At 39.4% G+C, this 14,307-nt stretch overlaps 1 protein-coding gene across 1 annotated transcript; it reads left to right on the top strand.

Moving 5' to 3' along the window:
• Positions 1–9,118: 9,118 nt before the first annotated feature.
• On the top strand, positions 9,119–11,454 carry LOC115260656 (uncharacterized). The gene is made up of 3 exons (XM_062843464.1): positions 9,119–10,333; positions 10,393–10,566; positions 10,762–11,454. The coding sequence occupies exons 1-3, from the start codon at positions 10,210–10,212 to the stop codon at positions 10,905–10,907; spliced, it is 444 nt and encodes a 147-aa protein (XP_062699448.1). The 5' UTR covers positions 9,119–10,209; the 3' UTR covers positions 10,908–11,454.
• The last annotated feature ends 2,853 nt before the right edge of the window (positions 11,455–14,307 follow it).

The raw sequence follows: 14,307 nt of genomic DNA on the forward strand, positions 1-14,307 counted from the left end.
AAGTGACACGATCGATTCCTCTTAATTGATCCTAGTGTTGTTTATAAAAGTGACAAGAAGCAAGTTCGACTACATTCTATGGTGAAAACAAACCATGAAAACTTACATTCTTAAATGAAAATACAGTCGAATACGCTCCTTGTCCCTTTATTTCAAGTGAACGATGAAGAGAAATCGATCATTTTACTTACGCGGTAATTTAAGACACATGACATGAGTTAAAGCAGAATTATTTCATCAAAAAAACCATACTATATAAATACGGATATCATTTTGCTTACGACATGACAATCATAACTACCGATATTGATTTCTATAAGTCTTGATTGTTGATTTCAATAATTGCAAACATACGATAGTTATAATTTTTATCCAATGATGTTCCTAAGCAAAACTTATGATTTTGTTAAGTAACTGGACATAAAATTTTTCTCTCTCAATCTTAAGTGAAATTAATGACTTTCAACAATAATCGTAGTGTCACCAAATCTTATGGGGATCTTATGTTCTTCCTAAGTTTTTTTGCCTCAGTGCAGTGTATTTTGACGTTTCTCTTTTATGTATTATAAGAACAAAATGTTTGTCAACAGAGTTTATTTTTAGTTCAATAACAATATATTATGTGTTCGGCACGTTCGTAATTTCTCTCCGCGATATTTCCGAGTTTCCCTGGTAATTTTGCGATTTCGTAACGTTGTTCCGCTGCGCTCCTGTTTACTCCGTTCAACAAATTGATCCGATGTTAAAATAAATATGCAATAATATTTGTTGTTATGTAAACAGATTTCGCTTTTCAAAAATAAAAGAATTCATATTTCTCGGTAACATTTTTCTTCATTTACATATACTAATGGCCACATGAATTGTGGACTATTTATGGTATGGATCATACGACCTGAGGTCTGACTTGTGATATTTGGCAGTTATTTGAAAAGATTGATGATAGATCTTATCAACAACTGCCAAGTAACACATTCCAGACAGACATCAGAGTGTTTGACTCTTATCATAAAATGTGCATATCATTCTGGCGGCCGTTAGTGCTCGTAAATGCTGGAATAAATGTTAGCGGGAAATATAAATTCTATGGATTTTCAAAAGCGAAAACTGCTTACAACTAACAACAAATATTATTGTATTTTTATTGTAACAACGATTAATTTGACGCCATTCAATTAATTGTATTTGTATTGTAAGAACAATGAAAAAACATTAAGATATATTGTTTTCTTTTGAAAATTGCCCTAAAAATATCTCATAAAAACACAATACATTCTATTGTTTTTCGCGAAAAAGTGTATGAAAATTTTCTCAAAATTTTATGGTTAAGATACATAACGACCACCATTTTTTATTGTAAAAGTGCCATTTACCATTCGCCGAATGGTATAGGACAATAGGGGGGATGGTGAGTGTAGTGTGCAAATTACAATACGTTTAATTGTGAATGATTTTCGAAAAAATGGTGTTGTAACGATAAAATTCATCGTATTTTTATGATATTTTTTATCAGGGTTGAGATCGTTGACATATTTTTTTATTTCCGCAAATTCCGTTTGTAGATGGCTCACAGCGAATTCTAAGCAATTTTTGGCTGAGAGGTCTTCTTTTGGCTTCTCTATATTTTTCCTTTTGTTTGCCACTTCTGTCATTGATTCACGAACTCCAGGCAAACAAGTTTCACAGATCCAGAAAACATGTTCATCTTCCCTGCAGTGCCGCAAATTGTACACATTCATCGACGTGCATCTCAAATGGTATTTATTGGTACGACAACAATCACACTGGACTTTTTCTTCCAATGCACGAATAGGTTGTTTGCATTTTGTACATCCGTAGCTCATTGTTGTTGATAGCGATGCCTCACAAGTAATCGAAATTAATATCGACTTTTTTCAGGAATCCGTTGACTAAACAAGTGTGGTGCGCGAGGACGTGTTTGTTTTTCTGTCACGGTTTTTCTCTTATCCGTGAAAATTGAATTCGACTAAAAAAAAAGTTTCCCTATTTTTCCAGTGAATTTTAACTATTCATTATTAAAACGTAGTGCTTTTAGTGGTTTCCAGTGTGAATAGAAGTTCATTGCCGAAATAGAAGAACATTGCCGACATATTCTCCAGGAGCACCATAGGCCAACGTTTCTAAAAGGATTGGCGGAACCACGCCCCTCTTCCACATCTGGACGGACTTCTTCAGGTGGAAAGATCTCATTGGGAGTTCGGCGTTGAAGACTAAGAGCATCATCAGGACCAGTAAATTCGGTGAGATCTTTTCATGACCAATTAAGTGAAATTTGTGCATATTTCCATGGCATCTCGCGGCTCGTTCTTATCGGAAGCCCCCAAACTTTGATTTATTGATGACCACTTTTATACCCAAAGCAATATTGCGAATCTTTTCTGAAATCCGCATACCGGCCAACAACTTGTGCGCCGACAGCCCATGCGCCGGGTTGTGCGCCATACAAAATGTAAATAAACAAGTGTCAAAATGGTTCGCGCCAAGAGCTCTCTCTCTCTCTCTTAGGGTTCGGTTCCATTTTTTGTCAAAAACATTGAACTTCCTTATGTCTGGAAATAATGTACAACAAAGACAATTATTGACGGTAACAACGCTTTTACTTCATTAAACCACTGAATAATAGTGATTTGGCTAGTGAAAAACTTGGCGCATAGGCAATCGGCGCGCAAATTGTGCGCTGGTGTGCGGATTTGAGTTAATCGTCGCAAAGTGCCCAACACACATTATACCCTGGCGCGCAACCTAGAGGTCGAAGAGAAACTGGTCGAAATGCTAAAAATTCTCGAGAAGCTTAATAGAAGAGGAAAAACAATTTCATATTGAAAATACGTATAGCTTAAAACAGCGGATGGCTTAGAGCAATGCACCATTTTATTTTGTGTACATTTTATGTAATGTAGGAACAATTTGTGAGTGTCGCCGCTGTACTCTGCTGCTTAGTGTCATGTCTTCCATTATCACATCGAGTAATAGAAGATAATGTTTAGTACTCGTTACCATATGGATATTAAGAAGATAATCAGTATTGCAACCAGATATTTCTCTTAACTGACACAAAGTCTAAAATTTATGTTGCTAATGTATTTATTCTACTGTTATATCTTTGTGGTATAATGACATTTATTTTATATTTTTCATATACTTAATCTACTTTCTCTTTCAGGACGACACAGGTAAATTTATACAATACTGTTCTAATCCCATTTATCATACATTACATTTCATATGCAAAAATCGGAGCGTTTGGTACGGTATGTCCACGCATCCCTCCTCCCCTGTAGATTCAAGAATTGTTTCGATGCTTAATGTTACGGATTACTGGTATACTTGTATTCGAGACAATTCGAAGAATCAGCTTTGCGGTAAACACAACGCAGTAGGCCTGGCCGCTTTGATGCTTGTATCATATTTCTGATATGCTACAAGTTTCAATATTGACAAGAAAAATAATTGGGCATAATCTAACCCAATTATTTTCCAGGATGCTTTCTCGTACTGGCTGCGTTTGTGTTAGATTAGATTAGATTAGAATCCGTTGACTAAACAAGTGTATTTTATATTATTCACACTCTACGTACAATTCTACATCTCCGGCAAGCACAAAAATCAGTTTTGGAGATTCAAAAATCACAGAACAAAACCAAAATCAGAACAGCATTTAACAAGCGATGATCTCGTAACAGGCGCACACACACTATGTTGAATATACTCAAATACTGGCCTAATTTCTTCATAAAATCGGATGCTAGATGAAACAAGAGTCCTAAAGTACAACATACATTTTTTAAGAAGTTTCTAGAGAAATCAATTAAGGATAATGTATTGATGTTTGTAGGATATGAGGAATTACTTGTTGCATTTCCAACAGAATTATGACATAAAGTTGACCAAATAAATCTTGGTGGGACTTTTTGGAAGCTTATAATCAAGAAAATTGGTAAATAATTTCTAACGGAGCATCTACAGGACTTTATTTTGTAATCTCTTGAATATTTTTTGGCGATGTCGTGAAGTTTTTTTCGATGGAATTCCTTAAGAAAAGGGTCCTCAAAAGTCTGATCATGAATCAATCCAGAAGTTTTAAGAGGAGGTTTATAAGAAAGTACTAGTTTTTTCCAAACTTTTTGATCAAAATACCATTGGTAAGTAGAAATGGTTTATTTGCGACGAAAGTATTCAATTTAGTCGTTTAGAACGATTTTTATATATTAATGAAAAGTATTTTTGAAAGATATTTTACAACATTTTCTAAAGAACAATGGTGAAGTGAACGTTTTTGTTGTCGAAAAAATTGTTTCAGATTTTTTTGTCATACATTTTTTTGGTTTTTGGAGAATTTGAATTTTTCCCGGGATCCCGGGAAATCCCGGGATTTAAAAAATAAAAATCCCGAATCCCGGGATTCCGTCTAAAAAACTTTCCCAACTTTGATCTTTGACATTTCGAATAGTTTGTTGGCATTAGTTACGCTTGGTTTTATATAGAGAGATCGCTGAATCTTTGTCATGGTGGTCAGCGAGAAGGCGCTACAAAGCCCGTAAGGCCTTTCTCCTATCTTTGGTAGCCTTTTTTGTCTCGGAGAACCACCAAGCTAAAGTTTCGCGGCCAGGGTATGGACTCGATTTCGGGATAGATGCTGCAGCTGCGTGCTGGATAGCACTCCGAAAGTCGTCAAAATTTATTTGTTCGGAAATGTCGAGACGTTCGTCAATGGCTGTTTGGAAGGTGTTTCAGTCTACCTGCTCGTACATCCGGCGAGGACGGCGGGATGTTTCCGGTGGGTTTTCGCAAAAGGAAATGGTGATGAGATGATGATCGCTCCCCAGTGGATCGTCGCTAACACTCCAGAGCAACCGATTGATAATAACTTGAACTGGCCAAAGAAACCTCAACGGTCGACTCCTGTTGACCTTTAGTATACGTAATGGAGCCATCGTTCAGGATTACCAGATCGATTGCTTTTACGATGTTTAACGGAGCTGCGTCTCGTTTGTTTATTTAAGGGCTTCCTCATGCGATGTGATGTCCGTTGATATCTCCGAGGATTAGCTTTGGTCCTTGTAAGGATTCCAGAACTTGTGACAATCGATTCTTCAGGTTTGGATTACCGCCGCATGGAAGATAAACACTAATAATCGATACGGGAAACGGATCATCGATTTTGACGGAGACTATGGGGAGATCTGTATTCAATTGGATCGTGGAAAACTTATCGGATTCTAATACTCCAATTATCGTTTTCCCAGTGTTCGGTTCATTTTGTCTTCAGTGGTTCGATGGACCTCTTAAATAGCCAAGATGATTGGTGAAAGGTTATGTAAGAGGCATTCCAGGTCGCTGAGGTTATTATGTAAACCATTCATATTCCATTGGACCGCAAAAGAAGTTTGCCTAGCGAAGCCAGTGCGATTTGTGTTATTGGGAATGCTGGCGCTTGTAGTGGCTGTTGTATTACCATTTGTTGAGACGGAAACGTTCGGCGAGCAGGGGATTCCGGTCATTCTTGTAGATGTCGTCACCGAAAGGATATTTGAAGAGGATGATGGTTGACTTTGATGGTGCGAAGCTGCCGTAGAAACTTGGGTAGATGATGTACTTCTATTTGAGTTCAGAGCTGCTAACCTGGCCGACCGCCTTGGTTGATTGTCTTGTCTTCCTCGAAGTCCTTTGACGGGGGATGGGTACGAGTACCCTTGTGCGTTCCGTTGACGACAGGTTGCATGTCTTGATTTTCACGCTGTCCTTAGGGGGATAGGCATTTCTGCCCTTGTGCGTCCCTCTTCCTCAGGCTCTCAGGATGACGAGGGTTATCCGCCAGTGGTGGTGTAGCTTCCGCACCGACGGGGCCTCGACTGTCCTGAAAGATTTCCGGGAAAAACGAGATGTCGTGTTTTTTTTATTCTTCAATCACTTAACCTAATTTACAGGTCCACTAGGGTCACGCAGTGCGATTCCAATGGATCACTAAAATAACTAAAACGGCCGCTATGAAATGAACAGATAGCGCCACCGTAGCCTTGTGTATTTGACGTAACTCGATTGCTGTCACTGTGTTACTGTCCATATACGGTGGCGCTTTTGTTTTGATGCGGTGAGTAGCGGAAAAGTTGGCTTCAATGATCCATTGGAAGCTGTACTAACACTAGCGCCTAAATGTATTCTATTCTCATTCTACTATATCGAACTGGTTGCCGCTGCGCTGCTTTCACTTCCTACCCTCACGCTTTGTCAGAATAAACAGATTATAAAAATCAAATGTAGGGTCTTCTGCCATTTGGGCAGGTGAACCTATTTTGGGCACTTGCCACTATAACTAAGTCAATTTCAAACCGATTGATTTAAAATTTTGTATAGAGTTAGGCACGTACAGTATCTATCTCTGTACAAAAGTTCAAATCAATCGGTTTGAAATTAACTTAGTTATAGCGGCAAGTGCCCAAAATAGGTACACCTGCCCAAATGGTACAATACCCTACATCAGGTTTTCTTTCCACTGAACAACAGAATTCATACTATTTTATTATATGCGGAAACTTATTCCTATACCTATTATGAGCACGAGGATGTTGATGTGTGGCTGTTTGTTGGTTGTTTCTTTTCCAGTTCGATTGGGGGTCTATTATGAGGTGCCGTTCGCCGATGTCCATGTATCCGGCTCCGTTTGAGCCATGGGCTCGGAAGAGGGTCAGTGTCAGCTGCTCTCAGGGGAGGGAAGAGCAACTTACGAAAGTGCCGGGATTGGGATCGAACCCATGACCATCTGCTTATGAAGCAAACGTGTGACCAATTTAGCCACGAACCCAGGGTGTCGTGGTTTTGACTGGCTGATTCTTTGTTGGAGGTCGTAGAATTTTCGTCGGAGTTTGTGGTGCCAGTAGACTCCTCTACTGTGATTAGATGTCTTTCATTGAGAGAACTAGGATCCATGATTGGGCTTCCAGCTGTGGTGCACTAAATCAGGCTGTTTGATGTTGGAGGAGAGTTCGACACTGGGTGTGTCGAAAATGTTTGGTTCATGCCATCGTCACCGCCCAAGGAGGAAACGTTGGCAAAATCACTATCCGGAGTGGATACTTTGATTTTCGGTAGTTCAATTTAATCATCGGAGTCGGTTAAAGAATGATCTCTTTTAGGTGTCCTCTCTGAGGAGTATTGGAGAAGTGGTACTGGACTGGTGTCGCTCAAATACATAGGGGTCGGTTGACATTCTCTCTGCTGCTTCTTATTTTTCTTAAGAGGAAATGGTTTTAATGCGGCTTCTATAGCCTGGTCTTGGTCCTGAGATAGTGATGTTTCGATAGCTGTTTGGGCGTCATGCGGTGGTGATTGATCGATTGGCTGATTTTCTCGTTGGACGATGGTTCGTAGGATGTGAACCTCCCGCTCTTTATGATTGAGCTGCTCTTCTAGTTTGGTGACCTTAGCAACAAGCTCCTCTATGGTACCGTGTTTGCGAACCAGTCCCATACGACTGTTGTTCTGCAAAGCGGTTTCAAGAGCCTGGATGCGTTCATCTTTCTTTCTCATATCTCTCATATCAACAATCTACAATCATATTATTGTTATCGGGACTTAGACTGAATTCAAGAGTCTCAATTCGTATGTCCTTCCTCTCCATCTCCTGCTGGAGCTGGTCCACCTTGGAGGATAGTTCTACGATTTGCTGATCTGTGTTTTGACAAGCTGTTTTGTCCACGCCCTTGCTCATAACGTCTCCTTGCCTGCGGGTAGGATATGCCAAGGTCGACACGAAGTCTTTAGATTTATTTCATTTTCCTTGCAGTAAATTGGGCATTTGCGACTCGATAAGGAGAGATTGTGCTTGTCACATCTCTTGCAGAATTTCTCTGCGGTGCAACGAATCTCCCTACTAACTGCATGGTCCTTAGAGCATGTTCCACAAGTTGGATGAGGTTGTTGGCAGCGTTTACTGGTGTGGCCGAAAGTCCAGCAATGGACTACCCGCTTGGCGCACACCCACATTTGATCAGCAGGAGTAAATCCATTTTATTTTGTATGGTGAAAAGCATCTAAACTTGAATTACTTGAAATAGAAAGCTTTTACTGAAAAAATATTTGGTAGGCTTAATAGTAGTTACCATTATTGTGCACAACCACTACTAAATATTTTTTCGAATAATGTATTCCACTTCGATAAATTTGCCTTTACCCAAGTAACCACAAGCATTATATCATTGCACGAATTAGACTGAATATCAACCTTTGCAATGCAAAATGCAGTAATTCCACACTTCTCATGCAATAATCCTTTAGATTGACATTATCAATGTATTGATGCATTACATTTTTTCTTTACATTAGGGTGCATTAAAAGGTGATATACGATAATTCAATAATTCAACACTGTAAAAACTGAATAAATGCAATGTACAAACTAGCAAAGGTTGCTCTAACAATACAATTATAAAAGCTTGACTCTAATGGTAAACAAATGAAATCAAAAAGAGTGAACAACTTTACGGTCAACTCAGGTTCCATGAATAAATGAGTGTGATTGATGTTCCTTATCAAGAGTACGTCAAACGGTTTTCTAGGTGTCCTACTTTTCGTCTAATTTTAATCAGCTAAAGGTCCAGAACACAAAAGTTATCTGGAAATTTAATTTAGAAATGGAATCAGTTTTAGGAAAGTGGCAAGTTGAGCGTCCCCTACTAAGTATTTTAGTGCTTCTGGAAAATGATGCAAAGGGGGCCTTAAACGCGATTACAGTTACAAGTAAATAGGTACATTTTTATGTCTTGTTGTAGGTAGTTTTTTTTTATTCCTGTTCGGGTCTGTCACTGCGACGAGTTTTTAGATCTATTGTGACATTACCCGTATCCTTAGTGTAGTGCATGTCGCATTACTCAATTGCCATTGAAGGGCAACAAAGTATCGATTTTGATACAGATTTTGTTTTGTTTTCTTAGAAATTTCTTTCTTATCGATAACAAAACAAGAGCACTGATAATTGGCCATGCATCGAAAACCTAGCATCACCCTTGTTTACCGCTTAAGGACAAGGTTGCAAAGAATCGAAAATGGCAGCAAGTATGGCAACCTATTCCCCGCACCACCCCCCCCACCACCCCTTGTCCACGATCTCCAACATCCCCAGAGGCCGCTCAGAAAATACAGCATTTTGTGCAACTAACCTGATTGGAAGTCCTTGCATATTGCTACTGGCAAGAGCACGTACGATAATCCTTCCGAAATTTCGATTGTTAAAATAATATTTAATCCAAATCTTCAGATTCTTGCCAAATTTCAAATCGCTCCAAATGTTGGTCTTCTTCTTGTCCGTTTTGTTTTTTCTTCACTGATTTTGAACACCGATATAAATTACCACTTTTGATACATTTCCGCACATTGAATCAGCCCATAAACTTGATCGATTGATGATAACACTATGTATTTTCACCCACTTCATTTATTTTAACTGCACAACCAAGATTTATTCAATTTTTTGCCGTAGAAATCGAAGTCAAAAATCAATCAAAACTGATTCCGATCGCGAGTGTACTATACTAGTATGTTTACGTAGTAGTGCTCACCGCCTTGCAGTGATGTCGACATAAATAATAAGGTACGCGATTGATTACTTTTTTGAACCTTGAATTTTGTGACACAAAATTACAAAAAAAAACGTCGAAACGATTATTATAATTGTTTAATACAGTTTAGCGAAAAATACATTTGTAAAATGTGAAACTTTGTTGAAAAAACTGCATTTTTGATCACCATCGCTTTTCACAAATAAAAAAAAAATCCCGCTACTAGCAACCCTGCTCTTACTGTTAGCGCTGTCAAAAAACGTAAACAGAATAGTTTTGTAATCAGTCCAATCGGTAGAATCGTGAAAATGCCTCGCGCATCAAGAACGCGGCGGGCCGCGATAATCCGCGAAAAGTGCAAAAAAGCGATAAGGAATTTGAAGGACCCCTTATCCTGGACCTACGAGGATCCATGGAACTCGGAATATATGAGAAACCCCGTAAGCGAGCCTGTAAGTACACCGCTTTTGGATGTCGATATTGTGCAGCCTTATCCGTTACTCGGCGACACAAGTGATGCAGCAAACGGCTGGGAGGAAGATGATGATTCGCTTTCGTTCACCAGCTTGGAGCTACCTACTGGTACGTATGCCAATCAAACCGTAAATAAATATTCAGTAATCTTTATTTTGTAATGATTTTTACAGTAGATCTACCAGTAGATGTTTCGTGTTCACCTCTACGCCTTTCAATCGACGAACTAATTCCGGTAGGTGTGCCAGGTGTACCCTGTGAGGACTCGTTATTCATCGTTCCAAGTAAGTATCTGTCGTTACATGTTGACCCTATGTAGTCTTATGATGTGTTGTGATTTTAGCTCTGGATGGTGCGACAGACGTGGATCAAAACAGGTGTACATCTGAGAACGCAGGCGGATCTCACAATAACCAGACAAGGATGAATGATCGACGAAACATGGACGCCAGCATGTTAGCAGGCAGTGTGATCGACCTGAACTGTGCAAGTGGAAGCACGTCGGCGCCCTCCTCAGGTAGGACATAATTGGAATAATGACCACCCATATAGTACGTCACGCTAAGAGGGGAAGAAGGAAGTATAAAAATGTGACAAGCAAATGTAGTTAGATCGGATAAAACCTTGTGAAAATTCCTTGTTTTAGCCTGACGTGCTCAATGAATGCTCTCTCATAGGTAATTTTATTTGATTAAAATATGATCAATTTTAGGTACGCAAGGTGCGGAGCATGCAATGGAAGAAGAACAAATTTTATCTCATCAACAACCTTTGGAGCGATACGATGACCACTACTCCTTCGACATGGTGGCAATGGGCATGAAGGCAGGATCGGAAACGTCTGGCAAACGTAAGTAGTTTAGAGTACAGGGTAAAGTGTAAGAAAATTAAATTGTGGTCCACGAACTACCACGTACGCTTCCTCAGGAGTCCAAATCTCATAAAGCATTAATTATTTTGAGTGTTCAGGGTTAACGCCCTGACCGTTTCGATTTGAATGTATGTGGAATTTAATGTTATTTGACTTCAACGACTACTAGCCAAAATCATATGAAACATTATCACTGAGTATTTTGGACGTTCAGTGTGAACACCATGAGCGTACCAATTTGGGTGTAAATGGGATTCCATGTAATGCGACTACCACGATCACCCTCTCAGTAATCAAAATCATATAAAATACTAGTTCTGAGTATTTTGGGCGATCAGTGTAAACACCCTGACCCTACTAATTTGGGTGTAAATGGGATTCGATGAAATGCTACTACCACGACCACCCTCTCAGTAGTCAAAATCATATAAAATACTAGTTCTGAGTATTTTGGGCGATCAGTGTGAACACCCTGACCGTACTAATTTGGGTGTAAATGGGATTCCATGTAATGCGACTACCACGACCACCCTCTCAGTAATCAAAATCATATAAAATACTAGTTCTGAGTATTTTGGGCAATCAGTGTAAACACCCTGACCCTACTAATTTGGGTGTAAATGGGATTCCATGTAATGCGACTACCATGACCACCCTCTCAGTAATCAAAATCATATAAAATACTAGTTCTGAGTATTTTGGGCGATCAGTGTGAACACCCTGACCCTACTAATTTGGGTGTAAATGGGATTCCATATAATGCGACTACCACGACCACCCTCTCAGTAATCAAAATCATATAAAATACTAGTTCTGAGTATTTTGGGCGATCAGTGTAAACACCCTGACCCTACTAATTTGGGTGTAAATGGGATTCCATGTAATGCGACTACCATGACCACCCTCTCAGTAATCAAAATCATATAAAATACTAGTTCTGAGTATTTTGGGCGATCAGTGTGAACACCCTGACCCTACTAATTTGGGTGTAAATGGGATTCCATATAATGCGACTACCACGACCACCCTCTCAGTCATCAAAATCATATAAAATACTAGTTCTGAGTATTTTGGGCGATCAGTGTGAACACCCTGACCCTACTAATTTGGGTGTAAATGGGATTCCATATAATGCGACTACCACGACCACCCTCTCAGTAATCAAAATCATATAAAATACTAGTTCTGAGTATTTTGGGCAATCAGTGTGAACACCCTGACCGTACTAATTTGGGTGTAAATGGGATTCCATGTAATGCGACTACCATGACCACCCTCTCAGTAATCAAAATCATATAAAATACTAGTTCTGAGTATTTTGGGCGATCAGTGTAAACACCCTGACCCTACTAATTTGGGTGTAAATGGGATTCCATGTAATGCGACTACCATGACCACCCTCTCAGTAATCAAAATCATATAAAATACTAGTTCTGAGTATTTTGGGCGATCAGTGTAAACACCCTGACCCTACTAATTTGGGTGTAAATGGGATTCCATGTAATGCGACTACCATGACCACCCTCTCAGTAATCAAAATCATATAAAATACTAGTTCTGAGTATTTTGGGCGATCAGTGTGAACACCCTGACCGTACTAATTTGGGTGTAAATGGGATTCCATGTAATGCGACTACCATGACCACCCTCTCAGTAATCAAAATCATATAAAATACTAGTTCTGAGTATTTTGGGCGATCAGTGTAAACACCCTGACCCTACTAATTTGGGTGTAAATGGGATTCCATGTAATGCGACTACCATGACCACCCTCTCAGTAATCAAAATCATATAAAATACTAGTTCTGAGTATTTTGGGCGATCAGTGTAAACACCCTGACCCTACTAATTTGGGTGTAAATGGGATTCCATGTAATGCGACTACCATGACCACCCTCTCAGTAATCAAAATCATATAAAATACTAGTTCTGAGTATTTTGGGCGATCAGTGTGAACACCCTGACCGTACTAATTTGGGTGTAAATGGGATTCCATGTAATGCGACTACCATGACCACCCTCTCAGTAATCAAAATCATATAAAATACTAGTTCTGAGTATTTTGGGCGATCAGTGTAAACACCCTGACCCTACTAATTTGGGTGTAAATGGGATTCCATGTAATGCGACTACCACGACCACCCTCTCAGTAATCAAAATCATATAAAATACTAGTTCTGAGTATTTTGGGCGATCAGTGTAAACACCCTGACCCTACTAATTTGGGTGTAAATGGGATTCCATGTAATGCGACTACCATGACCACCCTCTCAGTAATCAAAATCATATAAAATACTAGTTCTGAGTATTTTGGGCGATCAGTGTAAACACCCTGACCCTACTAATTTGGGTGTAAATGGGATTCCATGTAATGCGACTACCATGACCACCCTCTCAGTAATCAAAATCATATAAAATACTAGTTCTGAGTATTTTGGGCGATCAGTGTGAACACCCTGACCGTACTAATTTGGGTGTAAATGGGATTCCATGTAATGCGACTACCACGACCACCCTCTCAGTAATCAAAATCATATAAAATACTAGTTCTGAGTATTTTGGGCGATCAGTGTGAACACCCTGACCCTACTAATTTGGGTGTAAATGGGATTCCATATAATGCGACTACCACGACCACCCTCTCAGTCATCAAAATCATATAAAATACTAGTTCTGAGTATTTTGGGCGATCAGTGTAAACACCCTGACCCTACTAATTTGGGTGTAAATGGGATTCCATGTAATGCGACTACCATGACCACCCTCTCAGTAATCAAAATCATATAAAATACTAGTTCTGAGTATTTTGGGCGATCAGTGTAAACACCCTGACCCTACTAATTTGGGTGTAAATGGGATTCGATGAAATGCTACTACCACGACCACCCTCTCAGTAGTCAAAATCATATAAAATACTAGTTCTGAGTATTTTGGGCAATCAGTGTGAACACCCTGACCGTACTAATTTGGGTGTAAATGGGATTCCATGTAATGCGACTACCATGACCACCCTCTCAGTAATCAAAATCATATAAAATACTAGTTCTGAGTATTTTGGGCGATCAGTGTAAACACCCTGACCCTACTAATTTGGGTGTAAATGGGATTCCATATAATGCGACTACCACGACCACCCTCTCAGTAATCAAAATCATATAAAATACTAGTTCTGAGTATTTTGGGCGATCAGTGTGAACACCCTGACCGTACTAATTTGGGTGTAAATGGGATTCCATGTAATGCGACTACCATGACCACCCTCTCAGTAATCAAAATCATATAAAATACTAGTTCTGAGTATTTTGGGCAATCAGTGTGAACACCCTGACCGTACTAATTTGGGTGTAAATGGGATTCGATGAAATGCTACTACCATGACCACCCTCT

This window comes from Aedes albopictus, unplaced genomic scaffold (genome assembly GCF_035046485.1).
Source record: "Aedes albopictus strain Foshan unplaced genomic scaffold, AalbF5 HiC_scaffold_235, whole genome shotgun sequence".
NCBI lineage: Eukaryota > Metazoa > Arthropoda > Insecta > Diptera > Culicidae > Aedes > Aedes albopictus.

What these genes read in the sequence shown, in the direction of transcription:
- LOC115260656 (XM_062843464.1), top strand. Translation starts at nt 10,210, where the DNA reads ATGATTTTTACAGTAGATCTACCAGTAGATGTTTCGTGTTCACCTCTA. An exon ending in CTCGTTATTCATCGTTCCAA is followed by an intron (nt 10,334 to 10,392) that starts GTAAGTATCTGT and finishes TTGTGATTTTAG; the next exon opens with CTCTGGATGGTGCGACAGAC. An exon ending in CACGTCGGCGCCCTCCTCAG is followed by an intron (nt 10,567 to 10,761) that starts GTAGGACATAAT and finishes GATCAATTTTAG; the next exon opens with GTACGCAAGGTGCGGAGCAT.